Source organism: Saccopteryx bilineata, chromosome 1 (genome assembly GCF_036850765.1).
Source record: "Saccopteryx bilineata isolate mSacBil1 chromosome 1, mSacBil1_pri_phased_curated, whole genome shotgun sequence".
NCBI classification, from domain to species: Eukaryota; Metazoa; Chordata; class Mammalia; order Chiroptera; family Emballonuridae; genus Saccopteryx; species Saccopteryx bilineata.
Window position 1 is genome coordinate 387,344,058 of NC_089490.1, and position 25,909 is coordinate 387,369,966.

A 25,909-nucleotide genomic window follows, 5' to 3' on the forward strand; every position below is an offset into this window, starting at 1 on the left:
TCACCTCTGATTGGGAAAGTCAGCAAAGCGCTCTCCCAGACGTGGGATCAGCTCCTTCAGTGAGCGCTTGCCAGAGGCTCCCATTGGTTCATCCTTAACCACCTTGTACCTCTCCTTGGCCACCCTTGCAACCTCCTGGCTGGCAGCGAGGGTTGGAGACTGTTTGATTAACTGGATTTGTTTTTAATTCAGAATGCACAGAGTATGTTCCACCTGCATTTAGTTTCTCATTCAGTCCGTCTATCCTAATCCCGGGGACTTCAAAGCTTCTGCCCTTTATAGCCTATTAAAGCCAGGAAGTTTCTGATGGATTAGAGCAAGGAATGAGTTTGAAGTTTGTAATGTGCACCACTATCACCGATAAGGTCTAGTTTATTGCCTGATAGTAGTATCTGCACTTTTTATGGCTATTCCCTTTTAATTGGTTATACTGAAGTCGGCATAGGCAGCCCTGGAAACTTCAGTAATAGATCTGCCGTCTAGGCTGGAAGAAGACCATATTTCTGTCTGTCAGGCAAATCAGAAATTGCTTCAAGAAAATTCTTCAGTTCCTCCTGAGACATTTATAACTTGTCACTCAGTGGAAGAATCTGTGTTCTCTGAGAGAATCATGTACTTCCTTTGTAGGTTTAGAGAGCCATGGGGTGTGAGTAAACAGAATAGCATTTTAAATAAAGGTCTGTCTGGTATTAGGTCTGAATCACGCTGCTTTTTAAAAAATTATCTTTTTATGTCAAGTTTTCTTCTTCACATCTAATTTCATTGTGTTCAGTGCTCGGTGGAGAGAGAAAGGGAAGGTGCTGGCGTCCTCTAAGGAGGGAGGAAGAGACTGACAGGCAGGACAAGGTGGAGGAGACAGAAGGGGGACCTCTAACAGTGCGCTTGGGTCCGTCCTCCCGGTCCCCTCTCCCCCAGGTGGGGGGATGGGCTGGCGCTGCATTGCGAAGCAGTCCTCACTTATCAAGGGGGGTCCTGTTGTAGGACCCGCAGCTGCTGCAGAAAGCACGTTATCCTGTTGCATCCACAGTCATGCATTTGCTCCTGCTCAGAGACCAGCAGCTTTCAGAGAGCATCTCAGCTCCCAGCCCTCCACCCCCACCCTGGGGCGGGGGACAGAGCGGCGGAGTCTGGTGCTCAGTGCAGAGGAAGCTTCTCCTCCTCAGAAAGCTTGGCTAGCCACTTTGGTGAATGATTTGTGGTGAATTTGAGTCCCTTCTTTGGGGCATGTATCATTGTAAAGTGCGCAAAAGGAGAAACCTTTCTCTTCTTTCTTGGTCCAAGCCCCACATTAACATAACTAAATGTAAACCCAGGTTTTGGAGCAGGGTTTTCAGTTGTAATTTCTGGTAGACCCTACCAAAATGTAGTGGTTAATTTTATGACCTAGAGTCTGGTTTATTTTTTTGAGATATTTTGGCTCCAGGGAGGAAAGAAAGCCCTCAACTGCTGAGGCCCTAATTTTGACACATTTAGAGAGCAGACCAGCCTGTTTCTAACAGTGGTTTTAGGTGCGGGCGCTGGCCCCGGAATGTGCTTGTTTGGGGAGAACGTGAACCCTGTGTAATCTTCTGTGGGGTGTTTGTTCAGTTGGTAAGCGGGGCTGTCAGCTCTGGCTCTGATGCCAGCAGAGGCATCTGATTTTTCATGTACGGCATTAGTAACATATATGTTTTTAAAAAAGCAAGTCCAAGGCTTTGAAATATTAGAGGCAAAAGTGATGTTTTTCACTTTCTCTACATTTACTAAAATAAATATTGTGGTTAACATGTCTGCTGCTGAGAGAATTAGTGTAGGCAGAAATCCTCCCCCCCTCTTTTTTTTTAGTTTCTAATCCAACCAAATATTTTTTCTTTTTGGTTATATTTGAGTCTAAATTACTTGGTTTGAAGTTTAAGTAAATACTTAGACTAGGCAATAGAAATTTCCAGTGAGCTTTCGTCACGTTGGTTTTGAGCCCTGTCAGAGAGAAGAGGCCAGCCACTGCCCATCTCCTCGCCAGCTCCTCAGTTTCCATACTTGATGGATGCTCGAGTTATTTGGGTTGGCCCCTGGCCTCAGTCTGTGAAGTATGCTCTTATATTGTCCATTTCAGATAGGGTGACCTCAGCCTTCTTTTTTAAGTGATTTCAGGGTTTTTTTCTTATTCTTTTCCAGGTGAGAAGGGAGATAGACAGACTCCCGCATGTACCCCAACCGGGATCCACCTGGCAACTCCCATCTGGGGCTGGTGCTCTACCCATCTGGGGCCATGTTCACAACCGAGCTATTTTTAGCATCAGGGTTGGAGGCTGAGCCATCCTCAGCACCTGGGGCCAATACACTTAAACCAATCAAGCCATGGCTATGGGAAGAGGAGGGAGGAAGGGGGGGAGGGTGAGGGAGAGGGGGAGAGAGAGAGAGAGAGAGAGAGAGAGGGAGAGGGAGAGAAGAGGGAGGGGAAGAGGTGGAAAAGCAGATGGTCACTTCTCCTACGTGCCCTGACCAGGAATTAAACCACATGCTGGGCTGACACTCAACCACTGAGCCAACTAGCCAGGGCCCTGATTTCAGTTTTAAATTTAAATTGATTTCAGAAGCTCCGAGCTTTACCCTTGCAAGTTTCATAGTTCTTAGTAGGCAGGGTGGCATTGGCTGAACCTGTCAGGATGGTCAACTCAGAAGAGGCAACAAGGAAGCAGAAGCAGCGGCTACTTTCCTTTTGAGCTAAATTCTGTACCTGTGGGAGTTATGGTCCTGGGGACAGATAGACACCAAGCAGCCCAAGCATTCTAAAGTGAGCTCAAGGTTTGTATGGAGATAATCTCATTTACTGTGTGGATCAGGTTGTGTTTGTGACAGTGATTGCCAGGATGGGATTGGGGTCATTGTCAGTCAGCCTGAGTATTTTGTGGTTTCTTTGCCAATTGGAGAAAAATCTTTGATGACATCTCTCTTGGCATCTAACGTGGAGAAAACCGTTAATCAATACATGTTTTAAAAAAAATCCTTAACACAAGGCGTTCTTTTTCTCCTTTGAGCTGGATGAACTAAAGCTCGTAACTGTGAAGTTATGGCTCAGCTGTTTGTTTTTCATAAATTTAGTGTGTTTGAAAATTCTATTTTTCAGACTTCTTTCTAGTGTGAGTGGAAGATGACATTTCTATTTTGCCAGCTACAGTCACAGGATGAGGCACAGGATTCAGGGCCTGCCGTTCCATTTAGAATCTAAAGGAGTAAGGGAAAAGAGACCCTGGGCCTGACCTGTGGTGGCGCAGTGGATAAAGCGTCGACCTGGAATGCTGAGGTCGCTGGTTTGAAACCCTGGGCTTGCCTGGTCAAGGCACATGTGGGAGTTGATGCTTCCTGCTCCTTCCCCCTTCGCCTCTCTAAAATGAATTTAAAAAATTTAAAAAGATGAAAAAAAAAGAGACCCTGCCTGGGCTAAGCAGTGGAATTAGCCTCAATACTCTGGCTATGACACTGTTTCCATCTGTATCCTAAGGGGTCACCCATATTCTTCTGTCTACACCTCTTCAAGTTGTCAGTAGAGAAGAGAAGTTTATAAGACTTTACAGGAATCCATTTGGGCAGATAAGGATATGATATTACTATAACCATGTATTGTATAATCCTTTATATCCTGGGAATCGGAACTGTGCCAAGTGCTTACATATATTATCTCTAGTCCTATGGAAAAGCTGCAAGAAAACTACTACTATCCCCATTTTATAAAAATAAAATTCGTATAGTTGACAATTTGCCTGAATCACAACACTGCAAATAACAGTCAGAAGTAACACAGGTCACTCTGGACCAAAAGCACATACCCTCTGCACTAGGGCCTCTGTCTGTTTAGGTGACCAGTTGGCAGCCGGAAACTCCTCATGCCGTGTCAGTCCTCTGACTTGGGAGGATCTAGAAGAACTAGATCCTTGTCAGGGACTCAAAGACAGGCACAAAAGTAAATCTGTTTTTTTGAAAATACTAATGGAAGGGGACAAAACTTCTTCTCCCTTGTTTTTCTTTCCTACCTCATGTGCTTGTCCTGGTTATACAAACAGAATAGAAATCTCATATCAGAATTACCTGCTTAGGGCAGAGAGTAATTATAATGCTTATTATTTGATTGCTGCCCCCTTACCCCTGCCCTTCCTCCACAGAAAGGATGCTAACGCCTGAGATAATGGTGATTCCCTTTCTTGGAGACTTGTTTTATTTAAAAATGTGAAACTAAGAAACCGGGGATTCTGTTTAGAGTCCTGTCTTATGGCAGCAATGGTTCACAAAGATGGAGACTCCTTTTGTCAAAGTTTTTGGCTAACAGGCCTAGGTTGGTAGAGGGAGATGTCACCACATTTCCAGAAATGCCATGGTTCCTTCTGCGTTTCCATCTGCGTCCCACATCATCCTCTGTGACCTTCATTGCTCTCTAACACTTCCCCTTCAAAGACTCTATGGGGCCAGTTGTTCTTTATGGACATTGTCTTGGATAACTAATTCTTCAGTTATGTGTGGGCAAAACTGTGGGTTGAACAAGCTATACGCACCACCACGTGAAGGTTCAGAGCCCGTCTAGGGTGGAGGGATGTTTGTACTGAGCCAGAGCAGCCAGCCTGTGTCCTGTATGTACTGCAGAAAGAGGAGCTGTTTGTCACCCCGTGAAACTGCCATGGCAAAGTTCCATGTTTTTTTGCTTTATTAGGATGTTAGATTTTCTCAGTTCTAGAAATGGCAGGGATTCTGTTCATCGTACAGTAGACATGGAAGGTACAAGCTGGAGGCATGCCACTGGATTGTCAGAATAATATGCCAGATCTAACATGTATCACCTTGCCACCACTGCCTAAAGTTCAAAAAATTCCTTTGATTCTGTGAATAGACACAAATTCTCAAGGACACTGTGCTGCTAAATGCATTCATGTTGATTCTCACAGTCATTCATGGAAAGATGATGTTACTATTCTATCTTCACAGTTGAGGAAACAGGTTCAAAGTGACTGAGTTGTTCAAGATCACATGGCTAGTAATGGGTTTAAGCTGGTTCCAAAGACTGTTCTTCTGTGATCTGTGTGGTCTATAACTGCCTCACGTGATCCTTGGACCTCAGAGGCATCTTGTTTGATTTCTCATCTGATGCCTAGTAGAAATCTGACCTAAGTTAGTACATTTCAAGTAAAAGGGCACATCATGTTGCTGAAGGCATTTCATTCCATCTTGACAAACCATCAGAAAATTCTTACCTATTTTGAGTCTAAATCAGTTGTCCTGTAACTTTCACCCAGCTGTTGATTATGACTTTTTTTTTTAATTCATTGATTTTAGTGAGAGAGGAAGGGAAAGAGAGAGAAAGAGAGAGACAAGAACATCAATCTGTTTCTGTATATGCCCTCACCTAGTATCAAACCAGCAACCTCAGCGCTTTGGGACAATGCTCTAACCAACTGAGCCATTCAGCTAGGGTGGTCATGGTTCTAACTTTAGAGGCCATAGAGAACAATGTAATTTTCATCTGGTAACCTTTCTGATATCGCTAGTGTATTAGTCAGGGTCTGGGGCGGAAACAGAAACCACATAGTAACTTGAACAGGAAAAATTGAATGTAAAGAATTATTAACTAGTAACAGGAGATGGGTGACTACTGGATAAAAACAACTCCAGTGATTACAGGAAATAAATTTGAGAGTTCCCCTTCTCTAACTAGGTCTAAGATACAGACTAGCCCCCTGCAAGGTGAAGTTGGCTGAGGTGCCATAGGCCGGGTCTGGCCAACGAGGAACCAGCTGTCTCCTTGGATACCCATGGGATTCAACAGGAAGCTGCCCGGGGGGGGGGGGGGGGTGAGCTGGCTGGGAACTGGGGAAGGCTTCCGTGGGGCTCGCTCGGAACCACCTGTGGCCAGAGCCTCAGCTGAGTTGCTCTTGGTGTGTCTGTAGGGCCTGCTGGCAGCTGCCCCTGGGGGTGCCCCTTAGGCTTGCTAGAGATAGTGCCGCTGCCTGCCTATCTGCTGGCCTAGTACTGAAGAGGCAAGAAGGCACGAAAGCACCCCAGAGCCCGGAAGAAAGCCCCGTTTCTCCTGCAGTGTCCCTCCATCAGCCTCTGCTGACCGAGCTTAGCACGGTGCTGGCTGGCAAGGGAAATGTCTACAGGCCTGAGTTCCAGCATCTCTGACAGAGCGGTGGAGGGTGAGACTGAGCTGAGGGGCAGTGCATTGACAGCGGGCACACTGGTTTCTTTAGGCATTCTGTGGAATCCTGGCTTCAGGTGCCTGCACTCTCCTCATAACTCCTCCCAAACGCTTTTCCTTCCCTATATTGTGATGCCCAAATCAGACCACAGTCAAGCACAGAGGTTCTCAAAGTGTGGTCCAGGGACCCCTAGACATCCTTGATGTTCTTTCAGGGGGCCTGTGAGATTGAAATTATTTTCATAATAGTACTAAGTCACCTCCCTTCCTACTCTTATTCTTTCACAAGTAGGCAGTAGCGTCTTCCAGAGGCTGCATAACATAGGGTGACATCGTTACTCGCATGGCTAATGGAATGTGTGCTTGTGTGTTCTTGTGTTTTAAAATTACTTCAGTTTTAATTTCTAATCCAATAAATCATGTGTGTGTCCCACATAAACAAACCTCTTTGGGGTTCTCAACAGTTTTTAAGAGCACAAAGAAATCCTGACACTAAAAAGTTTGAGAACCACTGGTCTAGTAGATAGGGCTATAATCTTCATTTTAGACATTACAGCTAATTCATGTGTTATAAGGATTTGGACAGTAGATTTTTCACAGCAGTTTTATTTATCCAGAAGAGGAAGTGGGAGGCAAATAAGAATAAGTATGATTGCTGGAGAAAATTATTAAACTTTATTGTTTTGTTCCAGATCTAGAGAAACATGAGATTTTTCAAGCTGCGATAGACGGTACAGGTTCCATTTGATCTTTGATGCTAAACAGACTTATATGCAAATACTAGCTTTATCATTTGTTAGCTCTGTAACCCCAGCCAAGAGGTTAGCTCTTAGCCTCTATGAGCCTTGTTTCTGCCACATAGGGTTGTCAGCTCGAATGACATTACATCTCTAAAGAGTCTGGCACATGCCAGTTGCCTAATAAAGGTCCCCTTCTCTGTCTCTGCTTATTCTTACCCTCAAAAGAAGAGACTTGCTTTAGAGCCCATAGGTAATACAGAGCTCAGATCTCCAGTCTCTTGGTCCTATGCCAATCCATTTATTCCAAAGTTAGTTATTGATTGTGTAATTCTGTGCCAAGAATGAAACTATAAGTAACCACTGTTGTTGATTAAAAGACAGTGGTCCATAGGATCATTTTTGGTGTCCAGTTCTTCTCCAAGCATGCTTCTTTTGGAGTTGACCACTTTTTTAGGCTCTGTGCTTATTTAAGACTGAATGTCGTCCTTAATTACAGGGCCTCTCACTTGCACAGGCTCCTTCCAGGACCCTGGCAATGCCTCAACAGTGTGGTACGTGGATTTACTGTTAATATACACAGAAGTACGTTACTTTATCTTTAGTCAGTTCAGACAGCCTTTTCCCTTTCTGACTTTCCCTCTGTCATACTTCTCTTCAGTGTAGTGACTTTGGAGTGGCCATGGGCATTTTGGGGCTCCAGGATCCACAAAAACTGGATCATCCACAATTATGTGATAGACTTTTTGAAAGTAGTATGATACCTAGCTTTCCTATTCTCACTTGACAGATGTGTGAAGAACAAACTGCCCTCTGTAAAGGTCCCTGGGGTGTGTAGTCATGGGTACTATACCAAGAAGTATTAATTTCATGCTATGCTAAATGCAGCGTATTAAAATAAGGAACCTGCGGTTGGATTGCTTCAATCATTTTGAAGTAGAATGGGGAAAATGTAATGCAAGTCATGGGTTGGTGTTTCACTACTATACTTGAAAATCCCACATAATTGGACCTAGAAATTTGATATTTACTCTGTAAATTGGACATGATGAGAAACTAAAGCCAGTAAACCATGGGGGAGGGGCTGTTGAAGGGATAAAGTGCTAAGTTACGGAAACTGTACTCATTCAGTGAAACAGCTTGGCGAGGGGCGCGTTTTCACAGCCTTGATAGCTGTTTGTGGTTGCGTTTTGGAGGTGGGCACTTTGGGGCAGACATCTTTAGCACTTGCATTGGATTTCCTAGCAGAGCTACAGGCAAGTTTTGAGGTGTGCCTACCTAAAAGTATTTTGCAGAGGTGGTAGCATCTTTATTATATGCGGCTTAAGTGTCTGTTTGTCGCCGATAGCTTATTGGTTGCTTGTGTAACTGTACTAGCCAATGGGGTGAAGTTGCCACGGCATTCAAATAGTCCTGCCTTCTGGCATGCCACCTCACAAATTGAGGTTAAAGATTGGAGCAATTATTATGCTGTTAAGAAATCTTAACACCAGAAGGGGTCTTTCGCCTGACCAGGCGGTGGCGCAGTGGAAAGAGCATCGGACTGGGATGCAGAAGACCCAGGTTCGAGACCCTGAGGTCGCCAGCTTGAGCACGGGCTCATCTGGTTTGAGCAAAAGCCCACCAGCTTGGACCTAAGGTCACTGGCTCCAACAAGGGGCTACGCGGTCTGCTGAAGGCCTGCAGTCAAGGCACATATGAGAAAGCAATCAATGAACAACTAAGGTGTTGCAACGCACAATGAAAAACTAATGATTGATGCTTCTCATCTCTCTCCGTTCCTGTCTGTCTGTCCCTGTCTATCCCTCTCTCTGACTCACTCTCTGTCTCTGTAAAAACAAACAAACAAACAAACAGAAGGGGTCTTTGCAATGGTACAAGACTAGAGGTTCTCCCATTGAAAAATAATGTCAGAATAGCTAAGTCTTTGACTGGCTCCTCTAAAGGTGAAATACATGTCATTCCAAGAATTGATTTGGCTCCATCTCAAACAGGGTTGCCATTTCAATTGAGACTAGACAATTTCCTGTAAAACTTGCCTTTGCCATGACCATCAATAAGTCTCAGGGCCAAACGCTTAAGCGTGTTGGCATTTTTTTACCTGAGCCTGCATTTGGACATGGTCAACTTTATGTTGCCTGTTCAAGTGTTCGTGAAAGAACAGATGTAAAATTAAAAATAATTGATGGTCCTCTGCAAGGCGAGCTTAAAAATGATGGAAAGATCTACACAAGAAATGTTGTGTACAAAGAGATCTTTGACATGTGAATTAACATTTTATTATTTAAATCACCTTTATTTATTGAGCTAGCGGTGGCTCTTAAGAAATGTACCGCCAGTGGTTTCCTTCATTGCACTCTACTTTAAGCAATTAAGCAAGTAGAAGGGGGAAACCCCGTGGGGCACTAAGCAAAGGGGCGTCCTCGCCACCTGCCCTGGGTAATTCAGTTTGAATTAGCAGACACCTTTGCACAAATCATTTTAATTACAATTTATAATATCTAGAACAGCAGTCATTTCATATGCCCGCCGGGCTTTCTAGTTCTGATATAAGACTGTGAGCCTGAGAAAGAGGCAGTCCATACTTGATTTTTCTTCTTACCATTGTGATCTTGGTCAAGTCATTTTGCTTTCCTGTCTCAGTTGTGAGTGGAAGCCAATTACGCATTCCACTTAAGACAGTAATGAGAATTAGGATAGACAGATTTATAATATATAAAACTGGATTTTTGAGAATTGCCTTCACGCTTGTATCTGTGGAATTAATTGATTTTTCCAACTCATTAGTGACATGATGCTTTCCCCATTTTATTGGGGATAAATACCTTGCTTTTTCTTTTTCCAGAGTCACTCTGGCCCAAAATCCGGGTTCCGTTAAAAGTCGTGAGGACAGCTGAAAACAAGTTGAGTAACCGTTTCTTCCCTTATGATGAAATTGAGACGGAGGCTGTCCTGGCTATTGATGATGATATCATCATGCTGACCTCTGATGAGCTGCAATTTGGTTATGAGGTAAGGAGGTCTTAAACAGCATATTTACATATTTAATATTGATTGCCTATTTTTGCTTGTTTTTCCTATTAAAGAGTATTTCATTCTCTAAAGTCATAATTTGAAGTTCTGGTAGAGCCCAAAAGCTGTGCCTGGGACTGTGGGTTATGAAGCTGTTCTTTAAAACTTTGGGGAGACCCCGTTCCAGAGTTCTGAAGTGAAAACGTGCCCTCTACCAGTTTTAGGAACCCCCAAGGAGAGTCCCTGGGGACATTTTCAAAAGAGTATCTCAGCATTTAACAAGCACTTAATTGATGTCTCCTTTTGAATGGTGCTTCCCCTGACTCAAGCAGCTGGGCCCTGCAACAATAAAAACATCAGTTAGTGAAGAAGCTGGCGACACTGACAAAGAGAAAGCAGACTCGGTTGATGGCTTTCTTTCTGAGTTGTAAGTGGGGAGGCTGGCTGGCTGTCTGCGGGGAGAAACATTCTCTCTCACCGTTCATTCGATGAGGCTGATGGATTAGGCAGGGTTCAAGGGTTAAGTATGGAGACCAGTAAAGGTCTCCCCAGGGGAAAGTGCCAGAGCGGAGGCCTGGTGAAAGGCAATAGGAATTGATGAGCTCTGTCAGGGAGGATGTCCGTGAGATGCATGATGGCGGCCGGGTGTAATGGTGGGATCAGCCCTGAGCAGAACAGCATGTATAAATCAGTTAGCTGCAGCTGGCTCGGGGAAAAGTGGTGACATTTATCCCTGACAGTCCTCCTGCCTTTGAGGGAGAGGTAGCCATCTTCTGTAGTTAACTTGGGATCTGTTGAATTTAAGGTCCTAAGCAATCATGAAATTTTATTAAATGAAGACATATTTGGTATATATATTTATTATAGAAATTTATTTTCTAATCCTTAAATTAAAGCAGATTTTAAGGGGAAGAAATCAGAATCCCCCTATTACCATCACCACCAAAAATTAAAAGCTCAAGTTTTCCCGGATTTTTCTTTTTCTTTTTTTTCTTTTTTGTATTTTTCTGAAGCTGGAAACGGGGAGAGACAGTCAGACAGACTTCCGCATGCGCCCGACCAGGATCCACCCAGCACGCCCACCAGGGGCGACGCTCTGCCCACCAGGGGGCGATGCTCTGCCCCTCCGGGGCGTCGCTTTGCCGCGACCAGAGCCACTCTAGCGCCTGGGGCAGAGGCCAAGGAGCCATCCCCAGCGCCCGGGCCATCCTTGCTCCAATGGAGACTTGGCTGCGGGAGGGGAAGAGAGAGACAGAGAGGAAGGAGGGGGGAGGGGGGTGGAGAAGCAAATGGGCGCTTCTCCTATGTGCCCTGGCCGGGAATCGAACCCGGGTGCCCCGCACGCCAGGCCGACGCTCTATCGCTGAGCCAACGGGCCAGGGCCGGATTTTAAAAAATATCAGTATATATATCTAGTTCCAAAAGAAATTGTCGTGAGATCGGCTGGTGTGTGATCCCCTGGTCACTATAGCTACTGGCCAGTGAAAGGCATGAGAGTAGCTAATTGTTGGGCAGATAAAATGTATTATGCTCACTTTGTTAAAGATGGCGCTGCCCACAAGGAGGCCGTTGCCCAGGTGATATTAATGTGTGTTGGGGGTGGGCTAAAGGCAGGCAGAATCCTTGTAGCTTGGGGCTTGGTTTTGGGATTAAGCCTTTCCTACCCTTTTTGATGTAGGGCGGTACAATCCCATCAAGCCCCAGATAAGTGACTTTGTATTAGAGACTTCCCTATTTTGTATATTAGATTAAAGGTTTGGATTTCTACACTATAAAATGGGGGCAGAACGGGAGCTTAGGCTCTTGGTTCCTGAGATTATCATTAGAGGAGAGAGCAGAGAGGAGAGCAGAAAGAGGCCATGTGGCCAGGAAAAGCAGCCAAGATGGTGGAGTGCTGAGTGAGATGCCAGTTTGTGTAGAGTTTGTATCTGGGATAAGGAAGGAGATGGGGAACTGAGGTGAATAAGTCTGGTGAGCTAGAAACCTTTGATTCTAGGAAACTCGGATAAGTCAGTGGCTTTGTGAGCACTGAATGTGACTGGGTTTTGGAGCCCAGTGTGTATTTTTACTTGCCCGCCGGGTGCAAGCTAGGATTAAAGACTATGGCCCACCAGTTTGTGGCTCCGTTGTTTCTTTACCAACTGTCCGAATCCAATGCGAACCTGCATGGGCCAGAAGGCTGCTGTGATAGTGACCCTGGCCGTGGCTCCTGGCTTTACAACTCTCCTTCCTATTTTTTAAAAAGCAAATTACCTACTTGTTTCTCTAGCCAACTCATGGCAAAGAGACCAATTTTTTCTGCCTGGTCTTCTCTCTACGTTGCCTGCAATGGCTTCAAGCTGTACCTGTGTATCTGTTTTTGTGGAGAAAGGGAACATTCAGAATGATCTAGCCACGAGGGACAGAGTGCTGTCTTTGCTTGCTGAGTCTCAGCCCCGGCATCCCAGAGCCGCAGGGGGCCGCGGGACCACAGCTTAGTGACCTCACAGCCCGCCCCTTTGGCTGCTCCTGTCCCCACACACCACACCCTTCACACGGAGCTGAGCTTCCCTAAGCAATGGTGACAACTTACCCTTTCACGAAGAAGATGCAGCTATCTTTAATGTATGTAAAGACCTCTCGTTGTGTGCCCCTGTAAAGCCAGTATTCAGGGCCAGGGCCACCATCACAGCAGCCTCCTGGCCCATGCAGGTTCGCATTGGATTCGGACAGTCGGTAAAGAAACAACGGAGCCAAAAACTGGTGGGCCATAGTCTTTAATTCTAGCTTGCACCCGGCGGGCAAGTAAAAATACACACTGGGCTCCAAAACCCAATCACATTCAGTGCTCACAAAGCTACTGACTTATCTGAGTTTCCTAGAATCAAAGGTTTCTAGCTCACCAGACTTATTCTCCTCAGTTCCCCATCTCCTTCCTTATCCCAGATACAAACTCTACACAAACTGGCATCTCACTCAGCACTCCACCATCTTGGCTGCTTCTCCTGGCCTCCTCCACGTGGCCTTTCTCTGCTCTCCTCTGCTCTCTCCTCTAATCATCCCAGGAACCAAGAGGCAAACTCCCGCTCCGTTCCCATTTTATAGTGTAGAAATCCAAACCCTTAATCCAATATACATAATAGGGAAGTCTCTAATACAAAGTCACTTCTCTGAGGCATGATAGGATTATACCACCTTACACCAAAAAGGGTAGGAAAGGCTTAATCCCAAAACCAAGCCCCAGGCTACAAGGATTCTGCCTGCCTTTAGCCCACCCCAACACACATTAATATCACCTGGGCAACGGCCTCTTTAACAAAGTGAGCATAATACATTTTATCTGCCCAACAGCCCCCAAACGGGAAACAACAAATCCCTATAGTCATTCTATCCATCTCTGGGTAATTATTAATTCCTTCTTTAATTTAGTCACAATTCTACTTGATTATTCTGTCACATAATGAATAAATTTCAGTTCTGGACAAGATCAAGTAAGCATATTTCAATCTGTTCCTGAAAAAAGAAGGCAGCCTGGCTAGGAGCCCCAGGACTCGAGGGATGCTCCAGCAGCGAGTTCCCTTGGGTTTTAATCCCCCTTCTTTGCCCTGCCCCGCCCCGCCCTGCCCCGCCAGCCTTGCCTCAGTGCTAGAGAACACCATAACATTTGTAAGCACAATTAAAAGAAGAAAACAAGTAAAATCCACTTTCTTTTGCCAGTGAGAAGAGGGCAGCCCTGCAGATGTGACCCTGTTTGACTAGGCCCACTCTACACCAGGCAAACACCGTGGAAGAAGCCATACATACCCCTGCCAGCTAGCTGCTGTGACTGCAGGGGCTTGTCACGCAGAGTCTCGTTGGGCATCCCTGCCCTGCACTAGCAGCAGACAGGAGCAGAGGTGACACGCTTTCCCTGACTCCTCTCCAGTGTGGAGCCTGTGGACTAGAACCCAGGTGACCATCCAGGCCCTACACAAAGGGAAGGCCAGCAAAGAGGCAGATGCAGAACTTGCTGGGGAGGAGTCCTGTCCACCGTCCCCAGCTTGCACCAGGCAGCAGACAGCAGAGAAGCAGCACCTTGTTTCTCCCCAGCTGGAGAGCGGAAGGAGAGTTATGGGAAGGAGGGAGCCGCAGAGGGGATTCTCTGAATCTGCATAGGGAGTCCTGGGCACGCTCTCTCCCCTCTCCCTTCAAGGCAGCCCCTGCGTATTACTGGCTACATCAACACAGCAGAAGCTTTGAGAAATAAACTGTGGTGTAGAGTACTATCCAGGTTTCGTAGGAGCCTCTGGGGTAGCCGGGTGGACCAGAATAGCAACATAAAACTAAATGGTTACTTAGTCCACAGCTGACACAAGTGGGCCAGCACATGCATTCTGAACCGAAACTTCCTGCTAAAATAGAAACTTTAAAAGAAAGTGACATCTCGGTAATATTCAAAATGTTTAGTATATAATCCAAAATTACTCATTTAACTAAGAACTAGGGAAATTGCAACTTTAATGAAAGAAAATATCTAATTGACAGATGCTAACACCAAGATGACACCAGCGTTGGAATTATTTGACATGGATTTAAAAACTGCTCTCCTAAAAATATCCTCTACTAAGCGACTATTTTTTTTTTAAAGATTTTATTTATTCATTTTAGAGAGTGGGGAGAGAGAGGTGGGGGGGAGGAACAGGAAGCATCAATTCCCACATGTGCCTTGACCAGGCAGCGTGGGGTTTTGAACCACTGACCTCAGCGTTCCAGGTCAATGCTTTATCCACTGCACCACCACAGGTCAGGCCTACTAAGCAATTATGAGCCTGTTGGAACAATTGGAAAAATAGACCATCTTGGCAAAGAAACGGAAGATATAAGGAAGAATGAGATGGAAATTTCAGAACTGAAAATTATAATAACCTGAATTTAAAAGTTACTGGATGGGTTCAGTAGGTGAATGGAGACAACTGGGAAGATTTGGTGAACTTGAGGGTAAGTCGGTGGGAACTATTTGGTCTGAACAACAGAGAAAATATGAAAATATAGATTTTTAAAAAGCGAACAGAACCTCAGAGACCCGTAGGACACCCACAAGAGACACAGTAACACCCATGTCATCAGAGTTCCAGATGGATAAGAGAAAGAATGGGGGTGGGGGCAGGAAAAATATTTGTAGAAAGAATGGCTGAAAACTAAAATTTGGCAAAGGACATTAATCTTATAAGGAAACCAATACATCCAAAAAATAAGTTGTGTAAATTTATGTGCATTGTATAAACTGAGTAGAGTGTAGTATTAATTCTTATATCAAATAGTAATTGGAAAAGAAGAAGAGACATAAATCGGTGTATCTGTGTATAAGGAAAGGAGAACAACACATCGCTGCTGCATTCTTCGCTTTCGTAGCTTGGTCACTGGACCGTAGTTGGTGTTTGTCCTCTCTTCTTAGGCTACCAGTTCCATGTTCCCTTTGTTCTCTGGCATGTTTATCACAGAGCCAGTATCTTTATTGACTTCAGTTCTGTTTAGACTTTCTATTTCTTCTTGTGTTCATTTGATAAGTTGTGTTTTTCTCTAAATTATTAACTATTGCTATAAAGTCATTTATATTATTGAATTGTTTAAAGTCTATAGAATTTGGAATGATATGCTTTTTTTCATTCAAGATACTGGTAATTTTTCTGTTCTCTCTTTTTTTTAAGTGAGAGGAGGGGAGATAGTGAGGCAGACTCCCACATGTACCCCAACTGGGATCCACCTGGCAACCCCTTCTGGGGCTGATGCTTGAGTATAGAGCAGCGGTTCTCAACCTGTGGGTCGTGACCCCGGCGGGGGTCGAACGACCAAAACACAGGGGTCGCCTAAAGCCATCGGAAAATACATTTATTATACAATACATTTTTAAATAAAATATGTATTTCCGATGGCTTTAGGCAACCCCTGTGTTTTGGTCGTTCGACCCCCGCTGGGGTTGCAACCCACAGGTTGAGAACCGCTGGTATAGAGCTATTTTTAGCACCTGAGGCTTATGCGCTTGCACCAACAGAGCCATCCTCAGCACTCAGGGCCCCACTTGAACCAAGCAAGCCACTGGTTGTGGAAGAGGAAGAGGGAGAGAAGAGGGAGAAGGAGGTGAAGAGAAGCAGATGGTTGCTTCTTCTGAGTGCCCTGACCAGGAATTGAACCTGGGACGTCTGTTCACTGGGCCAGTGCTCTATCCACTGAGCCACCATCCAGGGCCACTCTCTTTTTCTTCATCAGTTTTATTTGAGGATATCAATGTCATAATCTTTGCAAAGAATCAACTTTTGATTTTGTTGATTTTACTTTATTGTATATTTGTTTTGTCTCATTGACCACTCTTATTTTCTATTTTTATGAGTTTAAGTTGCTGTTATTTTTCTAGCCTTTTGATTTGATAGCTGAGATCATTGATCTCAATATTTATTTTTTTAATATGCACTGAAAGCTGTAAATTTCTTTTTAATTGCCGCTTTGGGTGCATTCCCAGCTTTGGATATGTCGTATTTTTATTTTTAGGTTTGTATTTTCTAATTGCCACTGTAATATATTTTTTAAAGATTTTATTTATTGATTTTACAGAGAGAGAAGAGAGAGAGGTGGAGGGAGTGAGAACTATGGACTCATAGTTGCTTCAACTTTAGTTGTTCATTGATAGCTTGTCATATGTGCCTCGAATGGGCAAGCCTTGGGTTTCAAACAGGCAACGTTGGCATTCCAGGTGGATGCTTTACCCACTGCACCACCACAGGTCAGGCTCCACTGTAATGTCTTCTTTGACCTGTAGCTATATAAAAACTACATTGCTACTTTTGCCAGTTTTTAAAGTTACCTTTTTCTTATTGATTTCTGATTTGATTCTACTGTGGTAAAAAAATATACTCCATATGCTTTATTTCAATATTTTGAAACTTACTGAGACTATAATAAGACCCAATAAAATGTCTGTTTTGTTGAATGTTTTATGTGTACCTGAAAGAGTAGACATTCTGTAGTTGTCAATTTAATGACCCTACTCGGGCAGTTAGGTAAGGTTAGTTGCCTTGGCACTTTTCATTTCAGTGTCATTGGAGTATCACTTGTTCTCTAAAATAGGCATCTCCATTTCTTCTGTTAATTTTTTTCTAGAGTTATTATTTCTGTAGGTCATCACCTAGTTTAAATTAAGAAAAATACCAAAACAGTTTAAACACAGTATTTAATATGTGCGAACCAAGGAAAAACCATTCATCAAAACTTTTTACTGTGGCTCCAAAGAATTTTTTGAGAAATTGGGAGAGACAGAGGTGTCTCCCATCTGGGAACTTTTCCGGAAGGGGAAACCAGCAGTCTTCCAGTAGCGAGGGTGCTTTGCTAGTCCTGCCTGGAGACAGAGGACTAGACCAGCTGACTTCCTAAAGTCTCTTCAGGGATAACTAAGCTAAGGAATGAGATGTGCAGACAAACCTAGGGTGTGGTTCCATGTGAAAAAGAACCAGACTCCCCTATATACGTGTGGAAGGCCTTCCCTTTCCTTTGAAACCTGGAAAGGCTGCGTGTGAGAGGATCAGGGGTGTTTTGAGTTAGTTGGAGCCAAAGGGAGACTCCAGCCCTTACTTTAACAAGAGACAACCAGAGTGCGGCCTGTTTTGATCATTGTTCTGCTGATGCTTCTTCTGAGGCCTAACATGTAGATTCAAGTACTAGAGTTCCAGCGTGTTTTATACAAATGTGAGGACATTTTAAGGCAGTGCTTTTAGTAGAAGCTTAGAAGCATTGATTTAGAGATCAGCCATTTTAAAGTAACTGGCTTGCTTGGGGGCACAGAGCCGAGACAGAAGGACAGCTCAGATGGCACACTCCCCAAAGCGAAGAGAAGGGAGTGTAGGCCTGATGTGAGAGGAATGATGGGAAAGATCTACCTGGACTGGGAGCCTGTAAATGATACTGAACCAAGAATCCCTTCCCAGGAGGAAGTTATTTGAACCACAACAGAGTTTCCACAGCCTCTGTCAAACCCTAACGCAAACAGGCGATGTTAATGCTATACATGGTGGTACATAGACAAGGCTGCTGGGCTAAATGGGACCCACCCAGAGCCTCTCTGCTGACCTGGCTGGAAGGGTCAGGATCTCAGCATGTGTGCAAAGTGTTCACCGCAGCCCCGTCCAGAAGTTCAGAACATGAAGGGACCTAGAGATCCTCCTGCCACTTCATTGCTGAGGAAATTGAGGGGCAAAGAGGTTAAGTTCCTTCTTTAAAGTATTAAATGGTCATTGAATATAATTCTTAAAGGTACACCCACAATAAGTTCTTGGGACTGAAAGGCCAGTTCATGTAGGAAAGGCCTTTTTCTCCCAGTGTCTGTGACTTGAGCACACAGACGTTAGAATTAGAGACCTAATACTGGGTATCATTATTTATTTTATTGGAAGAAAACACAAGGGTCATTTGCCTGTTTAAATGGGTCATATTCCCTGTTGGAAGACAAAGAGCTTTGGGAAATGTTACATACCCTCTCCAGCCCCAAAACCAGGAGCTACAGAATGATCTTTTCTGGCCCTGCGTGTTTCTGACTTGTTTGACAAGCTCTAGTGAGCAGCCAGATGTTGAAATTCTTTTCAGCCTGGAATAATTTATTTATCTGTTTATGTATTTTACCAGGAAAGTATCTATTGAGTTCTTGATACTCATTTGCAAGGAACTCCTGAGGGAACAGTAGCAGTGTATAGTGTTACTTGAATGTTTGATTTTTCCCTCTAAGTCTGTCTGCTTTTATTTCAGACCTAAAGAGCTGGGAAATAAAATGCAACTTTCCTCCTCCCTCCCTCCACCTCTCAGAGAAACCATTTAAAACATGTGGCAGAAAATGAGCCATGCAGACTTGGCTGAATGTATGAACCCGTGAATTTATTTTTCCTTTCATACTTTGATCCTCATTTCCAACCATAAAAATTATTAGTAGCACGTAAGTGTTGAACATTTTTCACCTGAGAGATGTGAAACACTCTTGGCTAGTAACACTGGTTATAAAGTCAGTACTTCATGTGGGGAATGGACTGCACAAAGAGCCAACTGCATGTTGTTAGGTGCACAAAACGCCTAAATTTTACTTCTTTTTACTGCTGGGTCTCCCATGGGAGGTAGAGACTGGTCAAATCTCTCGGGTACTAATGAATTTTGAGAATTTATTTGTATTATTTTATTCACACCTCCCCGAGGTAATGGCAAGTATATACTCTCAAAGAATCATGGGAAGACAGCAAAATAGCTTGGAACGCCCCCTTTTTTCCCATGAGAACATAAAATCATCCTTGAGTGTTCCTGGTGCAAGAAGCAGCAAGAGGAGAGGCAGCAGTGAGTGAGAAGGAACTCGGTATGTGTGGTCACGGGAAGTCATAAGCAGACCAGCGCGGGTGGAACCTGTGTTTTGGTTAACAAGGGAAGCTGCCTTGGTTAGGCAGTAGAGGGGAGCTGAGAGCCAGGCTGAGAGGCCAGCTGAGCTGAAAATGGAAGGTGATAAAGAGGTATGGTAGGTTTGTAGAGGGGTGTGTGCGGAAAGCAGCCAGGTCGCAGGATGAAGTAGAGACGACAGTGCAGACAGGGAAAGCCAGTCAGGTAGTGGCAGTGGACGATCTAGAAACTTAAGGCTCAAATGGATTGAAGAAGAAGGAAAAGGAAAAGTCAGGCTTACACAGCGCTTAGATTAATTTGTGATGAGGCAGCTCAGTTAATCGGAGAATTCCAGAGCTGGGCTCTATATAACAGTTACATCTTAAATGTAATTAGTAAAATGTATCGTGATCTGTGTATTCATCCTGGAAGAGTGGAAGAGATGATAAAATCTGTGAGTCTAAATACACCATCCCACGTTTTACCTTCTCTCTAGAAGACATAAAGATAGAAACAACCTGTCATAGAATTAGACTATAATAAGCTTTTTCCAGCCAGCAGGCAGAGAATGTGAAAAAAACGGGAAAATCTATCTCTGTCCTGTTGGTCCCTCTCTGAGCTTTCTGCCAAGAAAGTGCCACAGATGCCAGGTCCAGGGAACAAATAGAGTAAAGCAAGTCTTGGACTCGGTTTAAAGATTGTTCCTCACAGACTCATGGTCATGGTCTTTCTGATAGAAAATTAGCTGCTTTCCTCCCTAGATTTTAAGCCTCAGAGTCCTAAATGTGAAAATGTGCTCAGTTTTGGGGGGGAATCTAAGGAGAGCCTCATCTGAAAGGTTTTTCTTTATGATTCATGGAGCCACCTGTCCCATCCTGCCATGGACTCTGGAGCAGACTCACCCTTGGAGTTCATGTAGGGCGCTAAGAAACTCAATTCTTGCACAGCCAAGACTAGCGAGAAGGGAGCATTCTTGAAGGACGGCCCAAATACAAGGGACATGCCTGGAGTGCATGGATAATCCAGTGACTGGAGTGTCTCAGCCTTCAGCGGAACCAGCTCCTTAGATTCCTGTTACTGGACCTCTTGGCTGATACCCGGTCCTTAAGCCTTCACAGGGTGTGACCCAGTAGGTGACTGGAAAGATTGGGGATTCAAGTATTTCCTTCTTTAGCCTGGGTGGTGGACTGTAGCAGGAGTGCCCGTGGAGCCAGTCCGGGAGTGAGTCCACACGTCCGCCGGGAGCTGGCGGCACTGGAAGTCACCGTGAGCCCGGCCCTTTCTGGCATACGTGGTGGCAAACCTCGCGAGGCTGTTCTGGATCCGCTTGCCGGGTCTGCCACTAAAGCTCTACGATGTCATGTCATGAGAACCATTTTGCTAAAGTTGCGCTTTTTGCAAACTGCCCTTCTTGGGACTCGTGGTTTACCGTCCTCATTAAGTATCTGCAGCGCTGATAAACTCTCTTGGAGCCTGTTGTTGTATCAGAATGAGTGACAGTCCCCCGCCAAGTACCTTTCCTGGGCCTGGGACGTGATATCAGTACAATATTGAATATAAAAAAGGACATCTGTTTGTCTTTACTTCCGTTTTTCACTTTTTTAAGTACCTGAAGCATTGCCATTGTAGAGACTGTCGTTGTGGGAAGAGGGAATGGGCTAATGGCTCATTTCTGTGCCTGCGGCTCCCCCAGCCCCGCGGCTCTGCAGCCAGAGCTTCCCTCCAGGGAGACACGGGGGAGCTCTGGTCAGAGGTGGCTGTTCTTCCCTAGAGACTTCTCTCCCTGGGGTGTTCTCCACACTGCTTCAGGCTCCCTGTTCACAGCCTGCGGGCAGCTGAAGAATCTGTTCGCTCTGCCCTGTGGCCAGCTTGCATTGATTTACACCCGGCAGACCCAGGGGACCTGGAGGGAAAATAGTTGGTGTATGCTGCGGCCTCAGCAAGAGCTGCTGAAAGAAGAGCCCGGCAGCAGCGGAGCCCACGGAGGTGCTGAGAGAGGCTGCGGGCAGGCTGACCCGCGGAGCTCTTCTAAAGCACCAGTCCCCACTGGAGAATAAGTCAAACAAATATTAAGGGAAGGAAATCGAATATGTATGCTGAACCGCGAAATAACATCGGAGCGTTTTAAAAGCACCCGGTTGGGAATTATAATAGAGTGACACTTTTTTCTTCCCCACTGAGCACATTAGAAATAACAAGCTCAGAATTTGTTTACATAGCCAGGGATGAAACATCAGATGTAGGGTGAGGGGCGTCCGCGCCCAAGGAGAAGGGAGTTGTTCCTGCCGGCACAGCTTTCCATGAAAGGCAAACCAAGTCAGGAGAGGTGGTGTCAGCGTGTTTTGCGCAAGTGCTCACTTTGTGCCAGGCAGTGCTGGTGAGGAAGGGGCTCTCTTGACCTTCCCGCTCCTGGCCTCGTGTGCCTGCCTCCTGGCTCAGCCCTCCTACCTCGGTGCCATCAGGGCCACCGGGCTTTGTAGCTTCCTACCTCAGGAGCTAGTGCTTATACTGCGGATTGTTACTTTAAAGAGGTGTTGGGACACCAGATGGTTTGAAGAATGTCTGCTTTCCCTCTGCCCCCATTCAGAGGGAGATAACTGCAATGATATTGCAGCCCTGAAAGGATCCATATGTTTGAGGGTTATTGTTCTGAAAGCTGCCTGTTGTCTCATCGGGATTGATTACAGTCTTTGTCTGCTCCAGGAATTCAGAGCTTCAGCAGGATTTGGCTTCTGATTTGGGGATATGGGGAATTTGTCTTGCATGGACTGCTTATCTGCCTTGATTTTGATAGAGATGCTTAAAGGAGGTGTGTGGGCGGAGCTTGGCACAGGGCCCAGAGAAATGAAAGCCACGGAAGCCCCAGGCCCGGAACTCTCCCAGAGGCGCTCTCAGGCGGCCACGCTTGTAGCTTTCCCAGGCAAACTGTGTTCCAAACGTGAAGCTGCACTCCGCGTTGCCAGTTGTAAAACTGCTTGCAAAATCCTGGGTTTGAGGCCACAGTTGGTGACTGTTACTGCATTAGACATAGGGGTTCCACATTTTGGAAGAATAAAAAGAAAGAAAACTTGAAAGATCAGAATAGGCCCCTGACCTTAGAAGTGTCACGACTGGGAAAACAAGTCTGTAGAAAGCAAGGTGAGCTAGGCAATAGGATATTTACAGCTCACCTCTTAGATCACGTTGATTGCTTACTGCTCACAAATCCGTGCCTGGGGTTCCCATTAATTGTTTTTAGCGCATTTGCAATACTTTGCCATTATCTGTTGGTTCTTTTCAATGGAGAGTTAGCAACCTTTAAAAATGGTATTTCTAAGTTCCTGGCCAGCCTTTGTGTTGTGCTGAAGATTTGAGAGGTGGGTAGAAGTCTTGATTAATTGTTGACACTCTCCTCTCAGAGTAGGAAGGGAGGGCTAACTTCTTACAAACCCGGGTAGACCTGGGGCTAGACTGAGAAAGTCCCCTTTAGAGCTGTCCATTCAGGTAGGTCTGTGTCTGCCGTGTGTGCTGCTCCAGGCCTGGTGCTTGACACATAGTAGATACAGCAAATATTTATTGACTAGAGTGAACTTAATGTGTTTGGATGTTGAATATTGTCTCCTGTTTAATTTGTATGAGTAAAATTGAAGGATTTGCTCAACGTTAAATAGTTCCTATTCTCTGTTAGGTTAATCCTGGCCTTCCACTTGGCCTGCTGAACAGACAGCAGAGTGATCTTGTGCTGCTTTACTTCTCTGGTTGGGGTGACTGGAATCTCAGTCCTAGCTTTGTAATAGCACTTTCTTTTTCTTCCCTTGAAATCCATGAAGCTTTTTCCTTTTTCCTTTTTCCCTGCTCTCCCACCCCTAACCTAGAGGCGAGCTTACCTCTTACCTCTGTTTGGCCCTTTCTCCTGTGCCCCCGCTTGGCTCCATCCTCGGCTGTTTAAGCATGTGTCATTAACTTTTCTAAATGATAAGCTTAGTATCAAGGTAGATGCTTTATTTTTGTATTCACTTTTTGATGTGTAAGACAGTCCCTAAAAATAGTTGGGACAGCTGATTTTTTTTTTTTTTCTTTCTGAAGCTGGAAACGGGGAGAGACAGTCAGACAGACTCCCGCATGCGCCCGACCGGGATCCACCCGGCACGCCCACCAGGAGCGACGCTCTGCCCACCAGGGGGCAATGCTCAGGGGCGTCGCTCTGCCACAACCAGAGCCACTCTAGCGCCTGGGGCAGAGGCCAAAGAGCCATCCCCAGCACCCAGGCCATCCTTGCTCCAATGGAGCCTTGGCTGCAGGAGGGGAAGAGAGAGACAGAGAGGAAGGAGGGGGGAGGGTGGAGAAGCAAATGGGCGCTCCTCCTATGTGCCCTGGCCGGGAATCGAACCCGGGTCCCCCGCACGCCAGGCCGACGCTCTACCACTGAGCAAACCGGCCAGGGCCGGGACAGCTGATTTTTGACAAAAGGTGCAAATGCAGTTCAATGTAGGGAAGATAGTCTTTTCAACAGATGGTGATGGACAAATCAGATATTCAAGGGCAAAAATTTAACCTTGATCTAAACCTCATATCTTATAGAAAAATTAACTGGAAATGAAGTATGGACTTAAATGTAAGCATAAAGCTTTTAAGAAAAACTTGAGAAAATCTTCAGGATCTCAGGTTAATTTTTTTTTTTTTTCAGAGACAAGAGTCAGAGAGGGATAGACAGGGACAGACAGACAGGAACAGAGAGATGAGAAGCCTCAATCATTAGTTTTTCGTTGCGCATTGCAACACCTTAGTTGTTCATTGATTGCTTTCTCATATGTGCCTTGACCGCGGGCCTTCAGCAGACTGAGTAACCCCTTGCTCGAGCCAGCGACCTTGGGTCCAAGCTGGTGAGCTTTTTGCTCAAACCAGATGAGCCTGCACTCAAGCTGGTGACCTCAGGGTCTCGAACCTGGGTTCTCAGCATCCCAGTCCGAAGCTCTATTCACTGCGCCACCGCCTGGTCAGGCAGGATCTCAGGTTAAACAGAGCCCTGAGACTTAAGACCAAAAGCATAATCCACAAAAGAAAAAAATGGATAAATTAGACTTCATCAAAATTAAAAACTTCTCTGTGAAAAATCTTTTGAAGAGAAAGAAAATATTTACAAACTACATTTCCAACAGAGAACTAAGCAGCTAGGGCAGTGGTCCCCAACCCCTGGGCTGTGGACCACTACCGGTTTGTGGGCCATTTGGTACTGGTCCGCAGAGAAAGAGTAAATAACTTACATTATTTCTGTTTTATTTATATTTAAGTCTGAACAATGTTTTATTTTTAAAAATGACCAGATTCCTTCTGTTACATCCATCTAAGACTCACTCTTGAGGCTTGTCTCGGTCACGTGATACATTTATCCGTCCCACCCTAAAGGCCGGTCCATGAAAATATTTTCTGACATTAAACCGGTCTGTGGCCCAAAAAAGGTTGGGGACCACTGATTTAGAGTATATAATGAACTCTCAAAAAAGCAGTAAAAAGCAAGCAATTCAATTAGAACATGGGCAAAGGACAAGGGCAGACATTTCACAGAAGAGGATATACAGATGGCAAATAGCACATGGAAAGATGTTCAACATTGTTGCCATTAAGTACAAATTAATTCCATAATTTATATATCACAATACACACCCATCAGAATGGCTAAAATGCTGGTAAAGATGCTGAGAAACTGGACGACTCATTCATTGCTGGTGGGAATGTAAAACGTTGCAGCGCTCCAGAGAAGCAGTTTTGGCAGTTCCTTATAAAACTAAACATGCGACTACCATCTTTCCCAGCAGTTGCAATCGTGGGTGTTTATCCCAAAGGAATGAAAATTTGTGCCCACACAAATGCATAGCAGCTTTATTTGCAATGGCCAAACGAATCAGCCCAGGTGTCCTTCGTGGGTAAATGGCTAAGCTAGTACATCAAGCCGTAGACTGTCCCTCAGCAATGAAAAGGAACAAACTAAGATGAATCTTCAGGGAATTGGACTGACTGAAGAAAGCCAATCCTGGAAGAAGTAGCCTTTTTGAAATTACAAAATTATAGAGATGGAGAACAGATTAGTGGGGGGGGGGTGGGGAGGGAACCTGGATCAGGGAGAGTGTCTGGGCAAGATCGGCAGGAGGCACCCTGTGATGGAAGTGCTCTCTTGACTGTATCAGCGCCAATATCATGTGGCATCACACTCTAGTTTTGCAAGATGTTGCCCTTGGAGAAAACTGATTAAGAGTACACAGGATCTCTACACTTTTTCTTACAACATTTTTTTTATTATTTTGCAGTTGTTTCAAAATGTTTACTTTAAAAAATAGTGGTAGTTCAGCCTGACCTGTGGTGGCGCAGTGGATAAAGCATCGACCTGGAATACTGAGGTCGCCGGTTCAAAACCCTGGGCTTCCCCGGTCAAGGCACATATGGGAGTTGATGCTTCCTGCTCTTCCCCTTTCTCTCTCTCTCTCTCTCTCTCTCTGTCTCTCTTCTCTAAAATGAATAAATAAATAAAAATTAAAAAAAAAAGTACATGGTTTAAAAAAAATAGTGGTAGTTCAATAAGTATCTGAGTTGAATGCATAAATAAATAGGGATGGATGCTTAAATCTCTCCATCTCTGACTTGAGCTTGCTGTTGGACTACGGAC

At 44.9% G+C, this 25,909-nt stretch overlaps 1 protein-coding gene across 1 annotated transcript in view; it reads left to right on the forward strand.

The window, feature by feature from the left end:
• Window positions 1–25,909, forward strand: part of EXT2 (exostosin glycosyltransferase 2) — a 150,594-nt gene that overhangs the window by 103,516 nt on the left and 21,169 nt on the right. Inside the window, exon 10 of the mRNA XM_066251323.1 lies at window positions 9,746–9,912. Coding sequence (XP_066107420.1) covers window positions 9,746–9,912 — 167 coding nt within the window. The remainder of the gene's footprint in view (window positions 1–9,745; window positions 9,913–25,909) is intronic.